The 24,829-nt window shown below is 42.0% G+C and overlaps 1 protein-coding gene across 2 annotated transcripts in view; it reads left to right on the top strand.

Annotated features, from left to right (window-relative positions):
• Window positions 1-24,829, top strand: part of COG6 (component of oligomeric golgi complex 6) — a 93,621-nt gene that overhangs the window by 8,652 nt on the left and 60,140 nt on the right. For both annotated transcript variants that reach the window (XM_054015230.1, XM_054015229.1), the window contains exon 4: window positions 4,611-4,669. In XM_054015230.1, the coding sequence (XP_053871205.1) occupies window positions 4,611-4,669 (59 nt within the window). The remainder of the gene's footprint in view (window positions 1-4,610; window positions 4,670-24,829) is intronic.

Genomic DNA, 24,829 nt, shown 5'->3' with positions numbered 1-24,829 from the left:
TGTTTCTAGCCCTGCAGGGCAAGAGCAGGTAACCACTCCGCTACACCAAGACAGTAGAAATATATTCAGTCTTATTCCTTTAAGGGAATATTATGCAGAAAACTTGTTACCCCAAATGGGGTTACCCAGGCACTTCATCTTGAACACACTGGATCAGGTAAAACAAAACAAGGTTATTAATTATAAAGAGAGATTTTAAGTGAGTACAAGCAATGAGCATAGAAGTCAGAAGTGGTTACAAGAAAAATAAAGATAAAATGCTTACTGATGCCTAACTTAACTACATTAGATTCAAAGCAAAGTTTTCTCACTACATGCTTCCAGCAGTCTTATCCCTAAGCTCTTTTGGTTAGGACCCCTCCCCTAGAGTCCAATGGTTGCATCCTTTGCCTCTTCTGTGGCAGGGGGAAAGGCAGGTGGATGTCTGTCTCTTCTTTTTATAGTCCTTTTCCCCCCTTAGAGAAGCATTTCCAGCTGGGAGCAAGGCAACCTGCAGTCTGCATGGAAGGAAACTCCATGCTGTTGCTTTGCTAAGATGTAGATTTTTGCCCCTGCCCCCTTTCCTGCCAAAGAATGGCTACTTAGTGAGTAATGTCTGTCAGCCTTGTTTATAACTGGCTAAAGTGTCAGCTTGTCCTGTGTCTCTGGCCACTCCCCAGACTTAGCTGGCAAACATACTTTTAGTCATGATTTCAGCTTGTGTTTATGTCTTCACATATAATGCTGCTATGTGCATTTTGTCATGGTATTATTGATCAGCAAATTGAGTTTTGAAATGATACCTGACGAGATATGCCTTGTACAGAAATTATTACAACGCTGTGTAGGATGTGAACATGGGTATATTCTGTCACTAACCCTCAGCTACTTTTCTGAATAAAACCCATGGACTTCAAAAAAGCAAACCATAAACTCAGATAACTGGTAGGTAAGGGCCATTGGGTAGAAAAATGTTAGCAGTAAAGTAGTTCAGAAGACAATACTAAAAACAACAGCAAACTAGCCTGATGAAGAGGAAAGACAGGAAGAAGCCAATATGGCTCCATCAGGAGCTCTTCAATGACCTGACACTCAAAAAAGAATCCTACAAAAAGTGGAAACATGAACAAATTTCTTAAGGATGAGTACAAAAGACTAGCACTAACATGCAGCAACAACAGCAAAAAAATCATAAAGGGCTCAGGGACAAAATTATTTAAACCTAGCAAGGGACATAAAAAGGCAATAAGAGGTTCTTTAAATACATTAGGAACAAGAGAAAGACTAAGGAAAATGTAGGTCCCCTACCTAGTGGTGAAGGAGTGTTAATAACGGCTGGCATTAAGAAAGCTGAGGTGTTTAATGACTATTTTGCTTCTATCTTCACTAGAAAGGTTAATTGTGATCAGATGCTTAACACAGTATTAACAATGAGGAAGGAACATAAGCCAAAATAGGGAAAGAACATTAAAGAATATTAATAATTGAGATGCATTCAAATTGGCAGTGCCTCATGAAATGTTCCCCAGGATATTTAAGGAACTAGCTGAAACAATCTTGGAACTTTAACCATATCTTTGAGAACTCATGAAGGACAGGTGAGGTCCTAGAAAACTGGAGAAGGGCTAACATGGTACCTGTCTTTAAAAAGGGAAATAAAGAGGACCCGGGAAATTACAGAACAGTCATCATTACTTGGAAAGTTACTGGAACAAATTATTAAGCAATCAGTTTGTAAGCATCTAGTAAATAATAAGGTTATAAGAAATAGCCAATATGGATTTGTCAAGAACAAATCATGCCAAACCAACCTGATTTATTTCTTTGATGCTACTGGCCTAGTGAATAGAGGGGGACAGTAGATGTTCTATCTTGATTTTGGTAGGTTTTTTTGAGACAGTCCCACCTGACATTCTCATAATAAAAACTAGGGATCTGTGATCTAGATGAAATTACCATAAGGTGGGTGCAAAAGTGGTTGAAAGACTATACTCAAAAAGTAGTTATCAGTAGTTCGCTGTCAAACGGGGGGAGGGGAGGAACATATCAAGTGGAGTCCTAGGTTGACGTTGTTGATATAATCTGGAACCATATAGAACATGGTTGCAACCAAAGTCCTGTAGTGGCACCAAATCTTGTATAAAGGAGGGTCAAATGAGGTGTCTAAAACAAGGTTATGGTTTGCTGGTTATGATTAGGCTGCCTAGATATGTGTATCATTTTTGTAGTTGAAGTTATAAATATTGGCTCTGTACTGTCTGTATTTCAAACTTATGTTGTGCTTCTGGGAAACCTCCCAGACAGGTGGGTGTTAGCTCTGTCTAGCCTGCTTGATGGCCCATTAAGGACCATCAGCTATACAGTTGACCCATGGAGAGACGCCTTGTAACTCAGCAAAATATGCAGGAACTTGCCCATGTGACTCCAGACTCCATTTTGCTGTAATTTTCCACAGTAAGAACAAAGAGGTGTTCTTACACCTGGAAAAACTATAAAAAGGCTGATGCCTCATCTCCATTTTGTCTTCAATCCTGCTTCTTACCTCTGGAGGGACTTTGCTACAAACTGAAGCTCTGAACGAAGGACTGAATGACCCATCCCAGTTGGGGATGTTCCAGAGACTTGATTTGAACCTGCAGTTTATTCTATCGCTGCTGCAAGCCTGAACCAAGAACTTTGCCATTACTGTGTGTAATTGATTCCATTTAACCAATTCTAACTCTTATCTCTGTCCTTTTCCGTTTATGAATAAACCTTTAGATTTTAGATTCTAAAGGATTGGCAACAGCGTGATTTGTGGGAAAGATCGGAGTTATATATTGACCTGGGTCTGGCGCTTGGTCCTTTGGGATTGAGAGATCCTTTTTTGTGTATATTGGGATATTGGTTTTCATAACCATTTGTCCCCATAATGAGTGGCACTGGTGGTGATACTGGGAAACTGGAGTGTCTAAGGGAATTGTTTGTGTGACTTGTGGTTAGCCAGTGGGGTGAAACCAAAGTCCTCTTTGTCTGGCTGGTTTGGTTTGCCATAGAGGTGGAGAAACCCCAGCCTTGGGCTGTAACTGCCCTGTTTTAGCAATTTGTCCTGAATTGGCACTTTCAGTTGGGTCTCGCCAGAACCGCATCGTCACACAGTAGTTCGCTGTCAAACGGGGGGGGGGACATATCAAGTGGAGTCCTAGGTCTGTTCTGAGTCTGGTACTATTCATTCATTTTATTAATGACTTGCCTAATGGAATGAAGAGTATGCTTATAAAATTTGCAGATGACACCTTACTGGGAGGGGTTGCATACATTTTGGAGGGACAGGATTAGAATTCAAAATGATGTTTACAAATTGGAGAATTGGTCTGAATTCAACAAGGTGAAATTCAGTAAAGACAAATGCAAAGTACTGCATTTAGGAATTAAAAATCAAATGCATAGTTACAAAATAGGGAAAAACTGGCTAGGGTGTAGTAATCCTGATAGGAATCTGTGGGTTATAGTGGCTCACAGTGTTATGCAGTTGAGAAGAGAATATTGAGGAGGAAACTTTATAACTGTCTTCAGATATGCAAATGGCTGTTAAAAGGAAGACAGTGATCATTTGTTCCCCGTGTCCACTGAAAGTCCGACAAGAAGGCTTAATCTGCTGCAAGGGCAATTTAGGTTAGGTTTTAGGATATAGGAGATTTTTAACTATAAGGATAGCTAAGCATTGGAATAGGCTTCCAAGGGAAGTTATGGAATCTCTGACATTAGATGTTTGTAAGAACAGGTTAGACAAAAACTTATCAAGGATGGTTTAAGTTTACTTGGTCCTGCCTCAGAGCAGGGGACTGGACTAGATGACCTCTTAAGATCCCTTCCAGCCCCACATTTCTATGATTCTGTGATTACGTGATTATTTCTTATCATATATCTTTCTAGTTCTTTTTCCACTACTTCTGTTCTGCGGCTGAATATATCTTGCTATTAGGAAGTTATTCTTGATATTCAGCCTAAATCTTGCTTTAGGGTTTCCTCTGTCACTGGAATGATATCCACAGTTTCTACAGGGAGCACAGATAGACCAACAGTAATAAAATAGAGCTCATTACCTCATGGCTCAAAGTCACATTCCTGTGCTGTTTCGTTTTGACACTAGGAGAGCCACAGCTCTGGTACAGTTGGCTGTCACCTGGGGGGCTAGCCCTAATGGATCCGTTGGGTTGTCACTGCCCAGCAGCCAGAGCCTATGCTGGGTGCACTATGCTTAAAGGCTGCCCAGAGAACAGGGCTGAATAGATATGAGCCCTTTTGCATTCATATGAGCGTGTCCAACTCATTTGTAGCACAAAGTATTTGCAACTGAAGGACCAAATAAAATAATTGAAACTAATTATAATATGTGTTGAAATGGTTTTGTAGCACAGGTCAAGAATTTTAAATGGAATTCTTTTTTTATGCCTAATAATGCCTAAATATTGAAAACTAGGAAATAATCAATTAATTGTTATTATAACAAGGCGGTTCAAAGAGTACTTTGTTTAAATGGCTTGTAATTAGAGGGCTTTTTAAAGTATATTTAAAAACAGTAGAAATGGAGTTAGTTTGGTACTGTATGTTAACTTCATATAGCTACAGTGATACAAATTATATTCTAGGCAGCGAAGGAACAGACTCAGGATCTGATGGTGAAGACGACAAAGCTACAAGCAGAGAAGTATGTATGCTACCTTATTTATACTTTATATAACATTGTGGATTGTTTTTAAACTGGATTCTGCCATCCTTGTTTTAAGAAGTACCTTTTTTTGCAAGTGGTACAATTGAAACTCAGCTTAAATAAAGGCAGCAGAATTGGGTCCCAGTTATGATAAGATGACATGAAGCTCTTTAACACACTGCTGCTTGTTGTTATCAAAAGTCAGTGTTTCCAGTAGAAAAGAACAACTTACTGTGGTATAGTATGGTGAACAATAATGCACTTTATCTGATGCTTAGCTGGTATATACCATGTACTACAATAATATATTATATATCAGTTCATGGTACATAGTTAAGGTTACATTTTAGTCACGGTATTTTTAGTAAAAGTCATGGACAGGTCACAGGCAGTAAACTAAAATTCATGGTCCGTTACCCATCCATGATTTTTACTAAAAATACCGGTGATTAAAACTTCGGGGGGTGGGGGGGGAGCCAATGGGAGCTGCGGGGGTGGCGCCTGCAGGCGGAGGCAGCATGCAGAGCTGCCGGGCCATGCCTCTGCCTAGCAGCTGAGCAAGGGGGATGTTGCCGCTTCCGGGGAGCAACCCAGGTAAACGCCACCCAGAGCCCACCTCACCCTGTCCCCTGCCCCAACCCCTTCCCACACCCAATCTCTTCTGCTGGGGGGAGGTTTGGGGTGGGGTGGGGCACAAGGGCCCTAGACTGCCCCAGCAGCAGCCGGTGTACCTAGCGCAGGGGCTGCCTGAGCTGCTCCTGAGCCAGGCGCATCAGCCACTGCAGAAGTCACGGAGGTCGTGGAAAGTTACAGAATCCGTGACCTCCATGACAAACTCGCAGGCTTATACATAGTACATGGTACATCAGTTCTATAAAATAAAACTTCTAAATACATGTTGACATTTTAACTTATTTATTGTACTTGTATATTTGTGAACACTTAGAATGCTTGACTTCTAATATCTGATATTTGACTTAACACTGATTGTGATAAAGGTTTTTGACATTGGTGTAGATGTCTTACAGTTCTATATGGACTTTTGTTTGTTTCAGAGTGGTCCCACTGTAATTTAATACTAATGACTGACTACTCTTCTGTCTACACTTGTTCCCATAGAACTAGGATTCTTGCACTGTTTTGATAGGAAGTGGCATGATTTGATTCTGCTGCAAGTGTTGTTAAATGGGACGTCTCCACCTTGCAAAGAAATACTTGGTTGGTATATAAGGGAAAGAGGATTCACAAATTCAAAAAGGAGAATATCTGTGTCTGTCAAGCAAGTTCCTCAAATTTATAAATGTAAAGTTAGAAAAATCTTGGAACATTAATAAAGTAGGGGGATGGGTCAGGAGACTTCAGTTCTGTTCTGTCTCTGCCACTGACTTACTGTGTGATGTTGGGCAAATCAGGCCCAAATTTTCAAAAGTACTCGCAACTCCTATTAGCTTTACTGGAAGCACTTGTCACTCACAGAGCCAAGCTATAAGATTTGTTCTCCATCATTAAATAGATCCTCCCACCCCAAAATATCTGTTCCCATTTACAAATTCTAGACAAATAACTTCTTAATCAAACATCACCTAGATCTCAGTGCTCAGTCTCCCATTGTAGGTTGTTTTTTTGTTGTTGAAAACCACTCATCCAGTGGGTTAATATTGTACTGTGTTAAGTCTGCAGGGGAGAAAAAAAGTATATTGGTACCAAAAAAATCACAATACAGGTCTATTTTGCCATATTTTCCATTCTGAAATACAAAACTGCTCTTTAGTATGAATTAAAATGAATAATTTCCCCTTAAACTCCATTAGATACTCGGTACGAGTGAAAAGGAAGATTTGTATTCTGATCTTTTCATTGCTTTTACTCATGGGACTCATCATGGGCCATGATAGCTTTATGTACTCTTTACATGTTTTGTGGTTAGGACATATCTTGTTACAGCTTTAGTCTTTATTGTCATCTTAAGGAGAATGAAACTGTTTGCTCTTGTGTCTTCCTCTGAAAAATATATGTAGATTACTGGAGATTACTTTATCACGGGAAATAATTACTTAGAACATAAATTATGAACTAGAGTGGACCAGATTTTGCTTCGAAAGAAGTCAATGGGAGCGTATCATGGATTTTACTGGGAGCTGGATTGTGCCCTATGACAGTGTGAGTGTGGGGCTGTACTGTAATTTAAACATAGATTTAAAATAAGATGTAGGATGTTGGGTAGATTAAAGCTTTGCCAAAACCTTGATACAAATTTCACACTTTGAATAAGTAATTGAGTAAAAGGTAGGTAACTTTGATAATTCATTAGTTTGAAAGATGAATGAGTATGTGAAATGGTTAGAATTGAGATGCGGTTATCTTTTCGATGGATATAAAAATATATTTTAATAACAAATGGCTGCTTGTAGTTGAACGTAGTTCTGCAGGAATTTCCGACTTAAGGGGATTAATTGCAAATCTGAAGGTAGAAGGCAATTGGGTGAAAGTGATCATGAAATGATAGATTTCATGATTCTAAGGAAAGGGAGTGAGAGCAGCAGAATAAAGCCAACGGACGTCAAAAATACAGATTTTACCAAACTCAGGGAATTGAGAGGTAAAATTGTGATGCTTTCTTGGGGTGTTCAGAACTGTAAATCACCTTGTTACCCCTCTGCCTCAGCGAGAGAGGTTTGCTGCTGTTAAACTGTGTGTCAGCTCCCTGATACTCCAGACTGTTAGCTAGCCCAACAAACACCTCAGGATCCTTTCAGCCCTTATTTCAGCTTGCAGGTAACACTTGGTGCACTTTAGTTCCTGAACTCCCTTGGAGAGCGTTCCCCTGCCATATCCAGCCCCTGTCATTGGACACTCAAAGAAATTATCTATTCCACTGTCTCCAAAGAGACAGTATACACACCAGCCTGGTGGCTCAGCTGAGGATGCACACCTGAGATAAATTTATAATAAAACAAAATAAGTTTATTAATAAGAGTAGAGATTCAAGTGATATTAAGCAAGGATAAGAGAAACAGAATATGGTTACAAATAAAACCAGAGTATAACACACTTTTTAATGACTAAAACTTAACAGTCTACAATCCTTTGGCTAAAACAGTTTCTCACTCTCATAGCCCTTTTGCAAAGTTTGCTAATTTTTACCTAAAAGTAGTGGTTTTTTTTAACCATTTTTAATATATTTCCTCTGTTATGCTTTTACCTGAAGAATAAATGTGCTTGCTTAGAAAAATCTTTGTGGTAACTTATGGCAATGTGCCATTACACTGTTGATAGCCTTCAAAGAGGAAGCAAAATGCAGGTACTGGCCTGTTCTGGCAGTCTGGCTTGCTGGGAATAATGCAGTGTTGCCAGGGAACTGTGCAGCTTGGAGACACCTCAGTTAGGAGGGAGAGGGACACAGGTCTCTGCCCAAGAGAGGTGACTGCTGAGGAGCCAGAAGCCTAAAGTGGGTGCCCTTCATGGACCACAAAGGGAGAATACAGGAGCCATTGCCCTGAACTGTGACGTTTAACTTTGATACCTAGAAAAATGCTGGAAGAAATTATCAAACAATGAAATTTGTAAGCACTGAGCGGATAATAGGGTGATAAGGAATAGCTAACCTGGATTTGTCAAGAACAAATCATGCCAAACCAACCTAATTGCCTTTTTTGGTGGTGTTATTGGCCTAGTGAATAGGAGGGAAGCAGTAGATATCCTATATATTAATATTTAGTATGGAGAATTTGTATGGAGAATTTGTCTGAAATCAATAAGATTGAGGTTCAATAAAGACAAGTGCGAAATATTGCACTTAGGAAGAAAAAAAACAAATGCAGAGCTACAAAATGGGGAATATTGGGTAGGGTGTAGTACTGGTTAAAAGAATCTGGGGGTTATAGTGGATCACAAATTGAATACGAGCCAACAGTGTGGACAGTTGAGAAGAGAAGACTGAGGCGGGGAACCTGATAACTGTCTTCCAATATGCACAGATTTGTTATAAATAGGACAGTGATCAATTGTTCTTCATGTCCACTGAAGGTATGGCAAGAAGGCTTCATCTGCAGCAAGGACAATTTAGGTTAGATATTCGGAAAAGTTATTCGGAAAGATAATAGGAAAGCTTTCTAATTATAAGGATGGGTAACCGCTGGAATAGTCTTCAAAGGGAGGTTGTGGAATTGCTACCATTGAAGGTTTTTAAGAACAGGTTAGATAAATACTGATCAGGGATGGTCTAAGTATACATGGTCCTGCTTCACTGTGGTAGGCTGGACTAGATCTCCTGTGGTTCCTTCCAGCCCTCCATTTCTGTGATTATATGAATTTAAGTGAGTTTTGAATGATTTCGTTGAGACTTAGTGACTGAGTGGACTTGGCTTGTGCGGCACTCCAAGCATAGGGGGTACTGTGACAAGAAGAATACAAAAATGTTTGTGGGAGAGGCTGACGTTATTGGGAAACGGAACTATGATAAGGGACTAAAGTGGATATGCAGGCAGGGCAGAGTGTGGGGCAGTTGAAGGCCTTTAAGGGGAAACTAGAAGTTTAATCTTGATGTGGTGGAGAACAGGAAGCCAGTGGAATGAATATGAAGGGCCTAGTTTTCAAAGGTACCCTCAACCTGGTATATTTAGGTACACCAAATAATCAATAATGCATGCTCATTTTTTGTGAACTATATCATTTGTACCAAAAAATAAGTGATTGATATAGGGAAAATCCATTTGCCCTCGACTTCTGGACCTAAAGTGTATTTGTGCTTGCAAATGATGTTGCAAGTTATTTTCCCACATAATTTTTCCTCTTACATTTCCCTCTTACATGAGTGGTAAGATTTTTAAATGGATTAGCATTGACTCTAAACAATGATATATTTTTATTACATTCTTAAGAATGTTTTCAATAAATGACAGGTAAAAACTCAGTAAGGCTTACCTCATGCCTGTTCAGCTCTCACTTAAAAGAACATTTTGTTAATAGGTGTTGTAATTAGTATTGAGTTTGAAATTGTCTGGCAATTAGGTTCACTTAAAACTAAAACAAATAAAAATACTCAGACTCTGGAATGGGGGATGGAGACCTTTTTCAATTGGGTCTCACAAATACAAACAAAATACTTGTTTGAAGCATTGAAATAATGCCAAGACCTTTTTTCCCCTTACTTTACAACATTTTAATTACCTCACAGACATATAGACCTCTCTTCATTTGTCTCGTCTCACACAAATCACAGGTCTTAATACTCTCCTTTAAAGGTAGCTGCTCATGTTTTGCAGGAATCACACTATTCTAGAAAGGGTAGGCCATTTTTCCAGGATAGCCAGTGGGCAAGAAAAACGTCCTCGCTATGGGGGGGGAGGGTGTCGATTTAAGATACGCAAATTCAGCTACAAATTCAACGTATCGGAGCTGACTTACCCTGCTGTGAGGACGGCAGCAAATCAATCTCCGCGGCTCCCCCGTCGATGGCGCTTACTCCTACCTCCGCTGGTGGAGTATAAGCATCGATTCGGGGATTGAATGTCGCATCCCAACAAGACACGATAATTCGATCCCCGAGAGATCGATTTCTACCCGCCAATTCAGGCGGGTAGTGTAGACGTAGCCTAAAAGAAGTCTTTAAGTCCTCTGAGACTTCATTTAGTGCTTCCATCTTTGCAGATTATTCCCATTGATCTCTTCCAAGGTAGCTGCCAAAGATAGTGGCCCAGTGCAGGGACCTTGCAGGGTTATTCAGTTATGTTCTATAGGTTGGTTGTTTATCCTTTCTTTTTGCTTGAAGTATAGTTGCCTCATATGCTGTTCACAGGTCATTTGACTCGTTAGTTCCTGGTTAGTCAGACAAACTTTGAAGGCTTTTGAGCTGGCCATGACACTTATTGATAACTTACTTTTTGACTTAGAGAAGGACTTGGGGAAATTGATGGAGTCTGTAAATGAAGGGTCCTCCTCTGGATTACCATAAAATAATCCTAAACAAAGAAGTTGGCTCTTTTCCTTTAGGGGCTTCTTCTGATCCTACAAGCTTGGCCACAGCAGTGAGGACAATGGGATTTGTAGGATGTTGAGCTCTTTTGAAAATCTAGCCCATAATGTGGACAGGTCCTTTTGTCAGCTCACAGTGGTGAAGATTTAGGAGCATATTTACACCTTACGTCAGCATGGTACTGCCTGGGGCCTGGGTTCTACGGAGGCTTTCCTAGATCTGCTATTGTGGGCCTATCTAAACCTGCTACTCTAGTAATTCTCTTCAGGTACTTGTTTAGCTATGTATCCTTTTCATTTTGTTTATTTTCTAGCAATTGCAGCTCAGATGGTTTTCGTGGGGGCCTCAGAACAGTGGTGAATCATGAACATGAAATGAGTTGTAATGCCTAGATAAACCAGGTAGGCAAGGAATACAGTAGCAATATAGAAAGAAATTCCTTACTTTTGGATATGCTTAAGAAGCCTTTGGACATTATTTTAATGTAGAATATTTTTTTAAAGATAGTAAGCACTTGCGTACATATAGCTTGTGTCTTTGTGAAGGGCTCTGTATTTGTTTTAATAGTGTAATTCAGAAATTTGATGCATCTGTGGGTTTTAACATCAACCTTAGCTGTCTTACATTGTCTGTTAATCAACAGAAATACATTTTTGGGTCTGAGATTATAAGATTATTTCAGTAGTTAAAATAACTGGGCTCAATTCTGCCCACTGTTATATAGATACAGAACATTTTTTGGTCAGATAAAATACATTACCAATTATGATGATTTTGTGACATAGGATCTTTCAGTGCAGTGTTACACAGCATTGTGTATTATTCTTGCCCTACAAATCACTTTGAAATAAGTAGGCTACAGGTATGCTACCTTTTCTTTTTTCACAGAACCTTTATTATTCGTTAGATAAGTATTATGAAAAGCTTATATTCCATTTAAGTGTTCACTGTAGCATGGTTTAAATATGAGGCATGTATCTGAAACAAGTTGGTAAGGTTTTTTTTTCTTTTTGGAGGGAATGCTGTCTCTGGTCTGTGCTGTATCAAAATTTTATCCCGCAAAATGAATTACTGGAAAGGTGGAGAGACTGTAGTACCTAGCGAGCACCATCAGAATAAGATAAGGGAAAAGAATGTGTGATCCAAAAGACTAAAGTAATGCTGTAATTCTGAAAATCGTTTAAACGGATAAAATGAGTGTTTAAATACTACATTTAATTCTTTGTCAGCCCAAATACACATTTTATTACACTGGAGATAAAAATTCAAGTGCTCTGCTAAGCAAAGTTTTTATATATATATATGGAAATGCCTATTGGGCAAGATTGTTCAGGCTGAGCTGCTGAGATCAGTTAGGAAACAATTGAATGCTTTCTTGGGAGAAACAAAATATTGAAAGTAATGAGCCATAATGAGCTGATTGACTTTTTCTTGTCTCGGGGCTTTATGTTGCTTTTGTCTAGAATTTCCATCCACAGATTTGTTATGAATCATTGAACATTTAATTCTTGTTTAAGAATGGCTAGAATCAGTGACAGCTTAAATTTCTTTTCACTACCAAGGTGGATGTATATTTCGAAATAATTATCTTAAAATTATTTGCGACTCAATACAAATATTAAATGTTTCTATAAGACAGTCACATTTACCATATAGATGTGCCTTGTAAATCTTGCCGATCTGTTTTTTACCTTGAAACAAATAAAAGATGAACAAAACATGTGCTGTATCTTGGTTTTAAAAAAAAGCATATCTTATCAATGCATACCTGGGTACAGAATGCAATTGTGTTCAGAAAAGTTACTATGTAAAATTCTTACTGGCCAATCTGGTAATTAGTTGTTTTAGTGATTTAAAATAAGATTTCACAGCTTTTTCCTCTTTTTAGTACTGCAAAGGCAATATAGATATGGTAGAGTCAGCAAGATTCTTTTCTGGTCCATGTATCATTAATAAAATTATTAAGTTCCAACTGCAGAATCTCTTATTACTGATGGTAATGTGCAACCTGAAAGTACCCAGCTTGACTTTCATATCACACATTGATTTGGCAGGGCTAGCAGTTTCTTTGGTAGTGAAGTAATTGAAAAGATAAAATGGAATCCCACCATGCCAGTTTTACTGCCGCTTTTTAAGAGAGGCATGATTTAAGAAAGACCACAAAAAGAGTAGTGCTTGGAAATAAAAATGAATTGATGACAGTGAAAGTCTGCTGAAAAGATATTTAAATTGCCATTAATAATAATTGAATGTTGGCAGTTTTTATTGTAAAAAAGACCTTAAAAAGCGTAGTAATGGAGACTGTTCCATCCTCCTTTACTGCACACTGACCTAACCTCCTCTAGATGTGGTTGCTCTTAGGTCCTCCTGGGATGCAGTGGTGGAACTTTGTGGGGACAAACTGTTCTTTACCTGTCTCATTTTTGTTTTAAGATTCTGTGTATCTCAATTCAGTCTTAACTGTGCTGTGTATTGGGATTTATTACATGTTCCATCTATATCTAATCTTGACATTAATTCACAGCTGGACTTTCCTAATAAGTGTGTTGGATATAAACAGTGTAACAGAATCCAAGATACACAGCCATCATGGGAGAGAGAAAGTCCTATGCAGTAGCAGAAAATGGACAAATATTTATGTATCCTGCTTAGTTCTACTGTGGGTTATGATTTGATTTCACTTGCAGTGAATTTGTAATTCTGATGTATATGCTAGTCATCCTGATGGCAAATTGCCAAGCATCTTGAGAGTGACAAGCATGTCCACGCCACTGACCTCTCTCATATATTTATAAAGCATTATACATTGGATGAAAAAAGAGTAGCAAGTTGTTTTTCATCAAAATCAAGAATTAGCAAGAACTGAGCTACTATAGGCTGAAGAGCTATTTAAACAGTTTTTATGATGGGTCTCAGGAAGTGACATAACTCTTTTGAAAATACAATTTCCCTCTCTTCCATTCTCCATACCTTCAGGACAATTTTACTGCTCTGTCATCTTTTCCACTCAGAATACACAGGAAAATACCTGCTGCAGCATGCCCTTCACACTCAATATTGAGGACAGCATTGGAGGATTGCCTTGAGATTGTTTCTTTTCTTGTATCAAAGGGGTAGCCATGTTAGTCTGGATCTGTAAAAGCAGCAAAGAGTCCTGTGGCACCTTGTAGACTAACAGACGTATTGGCGCATGAGCTTTCGTGGGTGAATACCCACTTCGTCGGATGCATCATTTCTTTTCTTGCTTTGTTATTATAATTTGAATTGCACTTTGTTTTATGCTAGGGAAATATGTATGTCAGGACAGACTTGTAATCTACAGGTTTTGGTACTTTATGGGATTACATGTCTTTATTGGTGCTAATCTTTGCCGTAGGATACAAAACCTTGACTAATGTGTAATGCTACTAGAAATTGTTTATCTTTGCCATCTGTTTTCTGAAACATACTGTAGCTCTACAAGATCCTTCACAAGCAAACCAAAAACTATTCTTCATGTATATATTGGACAACAGTGATGAACTAGGGCCCAGTTCTCCTTGGACATACTCCCCGCACAACTCAGATTGTTACCAAAAATTGAGCAATTCAGCTTTCCTTTTTAATTTATATCATATGAAGGTATTTTACTAACTTACTTATTCCACCTATTAGAATAATAGAATCTCAGGGTTGGAAGGGACCTCAGGAGGTCATCTAGTCCAACCCCCTGCTCAAAGCAGGACCAATCCCCAGACAGATTTTTGCCCACGATCCCTAAGTGGCCCCCTCAAGGATTGAGCTCACAACCCTGAGTTTAGCAGACCAATGCTCAAACCACTGAGCTATCCTATTGAAATACACTCCTAATGCATGATAAGGGTAAGGAACTGAGGAAAGACAGCAAGTGATAAAACTAAATTATGAGCAATTTCCACCAATTTACTAAAATAGATAAGACTCAAGCAGGCTCTCAACCAAGTAAGGGACACCTACATGATGACAGTTTTCCAACAATCTTGGCACCAAAGCATTTGTATGTGTCAAACAAGTAGCTCAGATTCAAAGTAGCTTGTGATCTGAAATCTAGTAAGAAGCTAAAAAGGACAATTTCTTTGTGCTTTATTGTGCTCCTTAGAACACTCTAAAAACACTTCATAGGTATTTATTGCATTTTTGAAGCAGGCTGGTTCAGGAAAGCAGAACTAATTTTTGCACAATTAAAATGTTACCATTTGTTATGTAAGTATAATTAAGTGACTTGAATATTGTATTGTGTTCTTCTCCCCATCTCTTCTCCCCATCACCTCCCGCCTCCCCTCTTCTCATATGTTGCTTGTGTTCTTAGATTATATCTTCTCAGGACTCTCTTTTGGGGTGGGGGGGGGAGAGGGGAGGGGTGAGGAAGAGTTGTCTGCATTTGTAAAGGGCCTAAAACTATGGTGACCTGAAACTGATTGGGGTCTCTGGATATAACAGTACATAGTTTATTATAAGAGGAACTGGCAACACTGCCTCTAATTGTTTGCCCATTACCTTCTATCATAGGACTCAGTCTTCAGTTGCTTATAACTTTGCCAAACTTTTACCATTTGGGATGAAAATTGTCATGCTAAGTCTGCCTTAAGCTGATTTTTGTAAAGTTTCAACTAAAAGGTGGCAATATTCAAGAATGAGATTAGTTCAAAATATGTTGTTTTCCCATGTGGAAAAAATTGTAAGTGATCGTTTAAAGACCATATTGTAATGCATACACCTAAGGGGGACAATTTTAGGTTGCTTAGGCATGCTTAAGTATGGCATTTCCTAACCTTTGAGTGCTTGACTTTGTGACCGTAACATTCTTTTAATGTAGTTTTTATTTAATATTTTACATATATAAACATATATACAGAGAGAGAGAGGGTTACATAACTCTTGAGTAACTAATGGGGCATTTAATGTGCTGGATGAGGTACACCACATGCTGTGATAGGCCCTAATAGCAACTATGTGGGTGAAACCAGACGATCACCACACTCTTAAATGAACTCTCACATAAAAATAAGACAAAAACACCACATCACTGTGGCCGTACACTTTTCTCAAAATGAGCACACCATATCTGACCTCTCAGTGCTCATCTTCAAAGGAAACCTACACTACACCTTCAAAAGTTGTGCCTGGGAGCTTAAATTCATAACTGTGCTAGACACTAAAAATCATGGTCTTAATAAAGACACTGGATTTACGACTTAATACAGTCATATTTCCCTTTTTGTCCTGTGATGACTGCAGAGGTGTTAACTGGGCACTTCACCGTGAACGGTCTCATAGAGTATGTGTTAACTACCTTATGCTACACTATAAACTTACATAATGTAACTACATCACTCAAGGATGTGAAAAATTCCACACCCCTGTGTGATGCAGTTATACCGACCTATCCGATGGTGTAGACAGTGCTATGTTGACAAGGAGGACTTCTCGTCTCTCAAGGAGGTGGATTAACTATGCTAAGGCCTGGTCTACACTAGGCGTTTATGTCGAAGTTAGCGCCGTTACATCAAATTAACCCTGCACCCGTCCACACCGCGAAGGTATTTAGTTCGACATAGAGGTCTCTTTAATTCGACTTCTGTACTCCTCCCCGACGAGGGGAGTAGCGCTAAATTCGACATGGCCATGTCGAATTAGGCTAGGTGTGGATGGAAATCGACGCTAATAGCTCCGGGAGCTATCCCACAGTGCACCACTCTGTTGACGCTCTGGACAGCAGTACGAGCTCGGATGCTCTGAACTGCCACACAGGAAAAGCCCCGGGAAAATTTGAATTTGAATTCCTTTTCCTGTCTGGCCAGTTTGAATCTCATTTCCTGTCTGGACATCGTGGCGAGCTCAGCAGCACTGGCAACGATGCAGAGCTCTCCAGCAGTGATGGCCGTGCAATCTCAGAATAGAAAGAGGGCCCCAGCATGGACTGATCGGGAAGTCTTGGATCTCATCGCTGTGTGGGGCGATGAGTCCGTGCTTTCCGAGCTGCGATCCAAAAGACGGAATGCAAAGATCTACGAGAAGATCTCTAAAGACATGGCAGAGAGAGGATACAGCCGGGATGTAACGCAGTGCCGCGTGAAAATCAAGAGGCTGAGACAAGGCTATCAGAAGACCAAAGAGGCAAACGGACGCTCCGGATCCCATCCCCAGACATCCCGTTTCTACGAGGCACTGCATTCCATCCTCGGTGCGGCCGCCACCACTACCCCACCAGTGACCGTGGACTCTGAGGATGGGATAGTGTCCACGGCTGGATCCTCGGACATGTTAGCGGACGGGGAAGATGAGGAAGGAGATGAGGAGGACGAGGCAGTCGACAGCGCTCACAACGCTGATTTCCCCGACAGCCAGGATCTCTTCATCACCCTTACAGAGATCCCCTACCAACCCTCCCCAGCCGTTACCCCGGACACAGAATCTGGGGAAGGATCAGCCAGTAAGTGTTGTAAACATCTAAACATTTATTTTTAACAGAACAGGAATATTAACAATTTAAAAAATGGGTTTCTCATGATTAGTTTGATTAGCTTAACGATTCAGTCATGGGCAGTGCAACTATTGAAAAAAAATCTAGCAATGTCCGGTTTTGCATGATTGTCCTGCCCAAGCCGCTCTACTGGTTAGTCACTGCTACAGCAGCTACAGTAAAATGCGGTCTATATGTCCGGGGATGGAGCAGAAATCCTCCTGTGACATCTCGAGGAAGCTCTCCTGGAGGTAATTGGAAATCCGCTGCATTAGGTTCTTGGGGAGAGCGGCCTTATTGGGTCCTCCGTAGTAGGACACGTTGCCACGCCACGAGACTATCAAGTACTCTGGAATCATTGCTCTGCACAGCATGGCGGCATACGGCCCTGGTCTTTGCAGGCTTTCCTGGAGCATTCTCTCTTTCTCGCTGTCAGAGATCCTCATGAGGGTGATGTCGCTCATGATGACCTGCTTTGAATGAGGTAGGGGAATGTTAGTGTTGGGACTGCTTTGCCGTTCCTTTACAGAACTGTAACCGCTGGTTTGCAGCCACGCGGTGGAGGCGGGAGAGGGGCAGCCGAAAGGGATCGTTCCCGGGGACAGCCGCGAGGGTGTGGGACAGGAGCAGACTTCCTGCTTGCCGAATTGCTGGCAGCAGGGACCGACATTGATTTCAATGTGAAATGAGGCCATTGCTAATATTAAAGTTTTAAGCTGCCACAAGTCTACGGCTTACCATGTCTGCCTGCAACAGAAATTCCGTTGTCCTGAGAGGCTTCTCAAATGTGCTGTAGAAGACCCCAGGCACTGAATGCGAAGGCCGAGAATTCGACCTTGTGCTGAGTGCGCATGTGATAGGTGCTGTGCATGGTCTTGTTAACAGAGAAAGACTATGTTCTTTGTTCACAACTACATTTATCTTTCTGAGGAATTCACTCCCTTTTTCCCATTCCCACAGCCCCATCTGCGACTGTCTCACAACCTAGCCTGTCATCACACTCCCAGAGGCTAGCGCGGATTAGGCATAAGAAGAAGAGGACACGGGAGGACATGTTCTCGGAGCTTATAGCCTGCTCCAGAGCCCAGGCAGCACAGCAGACCCAGTGGCGGGAGAACTTGACCCGAATGCACCAAGCCAACATGGATCGGGAGGAGAGGTGGCGTCAGGAAGACCAGCAGGCGACTCAAACCCTGCTTGGACTAATGAGGGAGCAAACGGACACGCTCCGGCGCCTTGTGGATGTTCTGCAGGAACGGAGGCAGGAGGACAGAGCCCCGCTGCAGTCCATCTCTAACCGCCCTCCCCCGCCACCAAGTCCCATACTCCCCTCACCCAAAGTGCACAGAAGGAGAGGCGGCAGAGTCCCTGCTAACTCTCACTCCACCCCTGCAGAGAGCTCGAGCAGCAGAAGGCTCTCATTCCCCAAAATTTGACAAGTTCTTTCCTTCCCGCCTGACACAAGCCCCCGTCCAAGTTTCACTTTCCCAGTTCCATGTTTGGTTGATAATAAAAAATACGTTTCTGTTAACTACTGTTTCCATCATGTTCTTTTGGAGGAGGGGGGGAATAGGGGGTTGGTAATTCGACAGGACAGTCACCTTTGGCAGGGTATATAGTCGGGGGCAGGCACAGCAGCAGGGCACATACATAGTGCAGTGATGCAGTGACTAGTTACCCTGGTTAGTCTGGGAGGTTGTTTTCATGTTATGTGGTGGGGGGTGGGTTGCTCTGTGACTTTGTGGCAGGGGAGGGCAGTTACAGATCTTAAGCGGCGGTCCTTAGGCAGGATCACAGAGCCACACAGCAGGGGATCTGTAACCGTCCTCCCCCTGCCACAAAGTCACATAGACCCCCCCATACACACAGTCCCTATCAGGAGGGGTGACAGGCTCCGTTGAAACAACCATCCCACCGCAGCGGAGCCTGTCAATCCTTGAGTTTAGAAGCTGCATTCGCGCCACTACAGTACACCCGCTCCGCACCACAGTCTGCGTCCCAGTTTTAAAAAATTCCCGCGAATACAGTATTAAAGAAAACGGTGTGCTTTAACAAAGTAGAACTATTTTTATTTTGAAACGTGTGTTGGAAGTGGGGTGAAGGGGGTATGTAACTGGATAGGATAGTCAACATTAACTGGGCAAAGAAACGGGGGCAGGTTTAGCTTCTCAATACACAAACTTTAAAGTCACAGGTTACCCTGCTCACTCAGGAACTTTGCTTTCAAAGCCTTCCGGATGCACAGCGCTTCCCGCTGGTCTCTTCTAATCGCCCGGCTGTCTGGCTGTGAGTAATCAGCAGCCAGGCTATTTTCCTCAACCTCCCACCCCGCCATAAAGGTCTCCCCCTTGCTCTCACAGAGATTGTGGAGCACACAGCAAGCTGCAATAACAATGGGGATATTGGTTTCGCTGAGATCACAGCGAGTCAGTAAGCTTCTCCATCTCCCCTTGAGACGGCCAAAAGCACACTCCACCACCATTCTGCACTTGCTCAGCCGGTAGTTGAAGAGTTCTTTTTCAGTGTCCAGGGCGCCAGTATAGGGCTTCATGAGCCAGGGCATTAGCGGGTAGGCTGGGTCCCCGAGGATGACTATAGGCATCTCCACATCCCCAAGAGTTATTTTGTGGTCCGGGAAGTAAATACCTTGCTGCAGCCGTCTAAACAGACCAGAGTTCCTGAAAACACGAGCGTCATGAACCTTGCCCGGCCATCCCACGTAGATGTTGGTAAAACGTCCCCTGTGGTCCACCAGTGCTTGCAGCACCATGGAAAAGTAGCCCTTTCTGTTAATGTACTGGCTGGCCTGGTGTTCCGGTGCCAGGATAGGGATGTGAGTTCCATCTATGGCCCCACCGCAGTTTGGGAATCCCATCGCTGCGAAGCCATCTATGATCGCCTCCACGTTTCCCAGGGTGACTACCTTTGGCAGCAGTACATCAACGATTGCCTTGGCTACTTGCATCACAACAACCCCCACGGTAGATTTGCCCACCCCAAACTGGTTCGCGACTGACCGGTAGCTGTCTGGCGTTGCAAGCTTCCACAGGGCTATGGCCACTCGCTTCTGGACAGTCAGGGCTGCTCGCATCCGGGTGTCATTGCGCTTCAGGGCAGGGGACAGCAACTCACAAAGTTCCAGGAAAGTTCCCTTCCGCATGCGAAAGTTTCGCAGCCACTGGGATTCATCCCAGACCTGCAGCACTATGCGGTCCCACCACTCAGTGCTTGTTTCCCGTGCCCAGAATCTCCTTTCGACGGCATCAACATGACCCATTGCCACCGTGATGTTCTCGGCGCTGGGTCCCCTGCTTTCTGAGAGGTCTGTGCTACTCTCAGACTTCAGGCCATCACCGCGTTGACGTAGCCTCCTCGCCTGACTTTTCTGCATCTGCCTCAGGGAAAGGTGTATGATAAGTTGCGAGGCGTTGAGAGCGGCCACAACTGCAGTGATGGTTGCAGCAGGCTCCATGCTCGCAGTGCTGTGGCGTCCGCGCTGTCACTGACTAGAAAAGTGCGCGAACTGATTTCCCGCCGGCGCTTTCAGGGAGGGAGGGCGGGAGTGATGGACGGATGACGACAGTTACCCAAAAGCACCCTGGACACACTTTTTTACCCAGAAGGCATTTGCGGCTCCACCCAGAATTCCAATGGGCAGCGGGGACTCCGGGAACTGTGGGATAGCTGACCACAGTGCACCACTTCCAATGTCGACGCTTTCCCCGTTAGTGTGGACTCACAAAGTCGAATTACTGTCCTTAGTGTGGACACACACGTTCGACTTTGCAATATCGATTCCAAAAATTCGATTTAAGTAAAATCGAACTACTCTCGTAGTGTAGACAAGGCCTAAGAGAGCTCTCCCGTCAGCATAGTAGAATTTTCACTGAAGCGCTGCGGCAGCACAGCTGCACTGCTGCAGCATTTTAAGTGTAGACTTGCCCTGAGTACTTTTCCCAGACCTGAAGAAGAGCTCTACATAGCTCAAAAGCTTGTCTCTTCCAGGAGTTGGTCCAGTAAAAGATATTACCTCACCCTTCTTGTCTCGTTAAGGGATTTAAGAACTTTCAATGAGACTTGTGCTTCTAAATACCTTAGACTTTTTTAAAATCTCCTCCTCAGTTTTCATGCTGTTATAAGAGGTGTATTGTCTGCTGTGGGTCATTATTTTTAAAATGCATTTGTTATTTTAAAATTGAAACGGCTTGTATGAGCATGCCATTAAAACTAGATAAATTGAGAACAATAAATTTTATCTCTTTGTAGCAATCTTTCATTTATATTTGTTTTGTTTTAATAAAAATGAATCCAAAAAAAGAACCTATTGTGTTATTGGAACATGTAGCTGTGTTAGTTATATTGATTCTGGAGCATTTGTTTCCTGTAGCATTAAGTAAATTAAACAAGATGAAACATTAATAAGCTTTAAACAAATAACGTTTAACTATATTTTATAAATTATTTTTATGGTTGTCTTAAATGCATTACTAGTGTTTATACTATTTATAAAGGAAAAAAGAGTGAGCATAGAGAGAGCACCCACAGTTCTCAGAAAAACAGGCTTGAAAGCCTTTCACTGGGAACAATGTTTTCAATAAACATGCATTCTGCTACAGTAATCTTGCACATTGTATAGTACTCCCTTAACTGAGAATCTTATTGATGTGTTGGATTTTTTTTTTTATAGATTACTTTCCCATTAGTAATTGATTTAGAAGGACTTCAGGAAGTTCAGCAATGTTTGTTGCAGGTTGGAGAAATATGCTTTCATCAGTATCCATGGAGAAAAGAAAGTGGTGATTTGTACTACTGAGTTGTACTTTGTGTCCTGACCTTTTGAATCTTGCTGGAATTACACTTTCTGTGAAGAATATTTCATGTGGAAGATCGACTGATTGCCTAAAGTTCAATACAAATTAATTTTGGGAGGGAAAAGTTAAGACCTGGAGCCTGATTCTCCTCTCACTTATACCAATATATAAGGCATAAGTAATGAGGCATTAAGCAGGAATAATTCCACTCTGGTCAGTGGAGTTTTGCCACTATAAAAAATGGTATAACAGATGCAATTTGGGCCATCGATCTACAGTAGGAAATTCATCTATTTCAGACAATGCTAGCTATGGGCCACCTGCACTGCAATTGAACATTATCTATCTATTGGGAATTTTTGTGTGTGCTAAGTATAATCCTGTATTAGAACTGAGCTGAGTCTGAATCCGTCTGTAAGAATCATTCTCTAAGAATAGGTTATACATACAAACACCTGTGAAGGATGGTCTAGGTATACTTGGTCCTGCCCCACCATTGGGGGACTTCTCAAGGTTCCTTCCAGCCCCACATTTCTACGATTCTTGAAGATGAACAAGTAAGTTCTTAATGGGAAAATCAGTGCAGGTTAATGCTGGTTGGAACATTAACCTTTCATCATAAGAGAAATCATGAATGCATAAAAAACTATGGTCCTGATCCTTATTTTACATCACTGTAAGAGTGTAAAAGGGCATTACAGTGAGCATATATACCCATTTTAAGCTCCTTGACACTGCCCAAACATTGCCTTAGTATAAACAAGAATCAGGCTCAGAGTTATATTTAATAATGTGGCCTACAAAAAGAGGTTCATCCTGACAAGGAACTAAAGTTATTTGATGTAAAACAACTTTCTCATTTGTCTGTATCAACCTTCTTTTGGAGACCACATTGTGAAATACTGAAAAACTGATTTTTGTGAACTTCCTTTTGAATTCTGGATGGCTGGTTGGTTCATGGCCATTTAATTCAATAATAGTAGTTGAAATCCCATGTTGTTGCATGGGTGTAATTCGTAAATTCACATGTGTAAGAAAGCAGCAAATGGCGTAGAACTTAAAAATTGAATTGTAACAGACCACAGATTCCACTGATGATTGAACCTGGTAGTATTCTGAACAAACAGAGCTCTCAACCGTGCTTGTAGTTGTTTTCATTTCTTCACATTGACTCAACAGAGATTCTAGGCTTTAGAGCAGGGGAGGGCAAACTACGGCCCACGGGTTGGAAAGCTTGTCAGGGCTTTCAGTCTGGCCTGCAGGATTGCCAGCTCTATGGCGCAGCAGGGCTAAGGCAGGATCCCTGCCTGCCCTGGCCCCGCGCGGCTCCTGGAAGTGGCCGGCACCACGTCCCTGGGGGAAGAGGGGGCAGAGGGCTCCATGCGCTGCCCTCGCCTGCAGACACCACCTCTTGCAGCTCCCATTGGCCAGGAACGGGGAACCGTGGCCAATGGGCGCTTCGGGGGTGGTACCTACAGGCGAGGACAGTGTGCAGCGGAGCAGCCTGCCCCACCCCACCCCCAGGACATGCTGGCCACTTCCAGGAGTGCCTGCCTTAGCCCCGCTGCGTGCCACTGCCATCCCGGAGCTGCTCGAGGTAAGCAGTGCCGGGCCGGAGCCCGTTCCCTGAACTCCTCCTGCACCCCAACTCCCTGCCCTGAGTGCCCTAACCCCCTGCCTTAAGCCCCCTGCCGCATGCCTCCTGCACCCCAACCCCCTGCCCTGCACCCCCTCCTGCACCCCCACCCCCTGCCCTGAGTCCCTCCCACACCCCACACTCCCTCCTGCACGCCAACCCCCTGCCCCAGCCCTACATTCATGGCCTTGCATACAATTTCCCCACCCAGATATGGCTCTTGGGCCAAAAAGTTTGCCCTCCCCTGCTTTAGAATGATTTTGTGGGTTGTGTTGAGTTGTTGATGGGTTATGTTGTGCTGGGAGAATTCTGTGGACTTGTGCAGGTGGCAGATGAGGAACTGTGTACTGTGTTGAGAGGCTGTGTATTTGGGTTTAATGTGTATGCTTTTGTTGTGTGTTACTGGGTGTATCATTTGGGCCAGGCAATGCACCATCTGTGCAGTTTCCCTCATTCAACCAATGAAATTGTTTCATGCAAATTAGCTTTAGAGTAAAGCTGGTGTTTGGTTGAGTTACCTGAATGCTTACAAAAGAGAACTTATTCACTGAAATCAAGATTGGCTCATGAACAGAAAAATAGATTAAATTTAGTGAATTTCTTTGCAATGAATAATTTGCTTAGTTGTAATATTTAGTAATCTTAGAATTTGTTAACCATAATACATAAAGGAAGAAGTTTTGTACCATTTCAGTGCTGTTAATATCATCTGGCACCTAAAGTATTGCTTGTGATTTAGCTTGCTTCATTTTCCCCTAAAAGATTTAATGGTGGAAGGTTAGTGTCTTTATGCCAGTGCTTGTGCAGATCTTTAATATTGTAAGGTAGGCCTGACCATTTTGTATTAATGTATGTGGTATTGTAGTTGTGATGGTCCCAGATATTAGAGACACAAGGTGGGTGAGGTAACATATTTTATTGGCTCAACTTCTTTCAGTAAGAGACAAAATTTTGAGTCTACACAGAGCTCTGTGTAAATTCAAAAGCTTGTGTCTCACCAACAGAAGTTGGCCCAATAAAAGGTATTACTTCACCCACCTTGTCTGTCATCTTGCATTAGGGTTGCCAGATGTTCAGTTTTCGACCTGAACGCCTGGTGGAAAAGGGACCCTGGGGCAAAGGTGTTTGGTTTTGTGCAAATTAGAAAGTTGGCAACCCTAGCTTGCATTGAGGCTATTTAGTATGATTTTAAAATTTTTACTGTTTTATAGTTTTTCTTTATTATATCCTATGACTTACTACGTGAAGACATTCA

The sequence above is a fragment of the Malaclemys terrapin genome, chromosome 1, assembly GCF_027887155.1.
Source record: "Malaclemys terrapin pileata isolate rMalTer1 chromosome 1, rMalTer1.hap1, whole genome shotgun sequence".
NCBI lineage: Eukaryota > Metazoa > Chordata > Testudines > Emydidae > Malaclemys > Malaclemys terrapin.
Note: the sequence above shows the minus strand (reverse complement) of the source record. Positions and strands in the feature narration are given on the sequence as shown.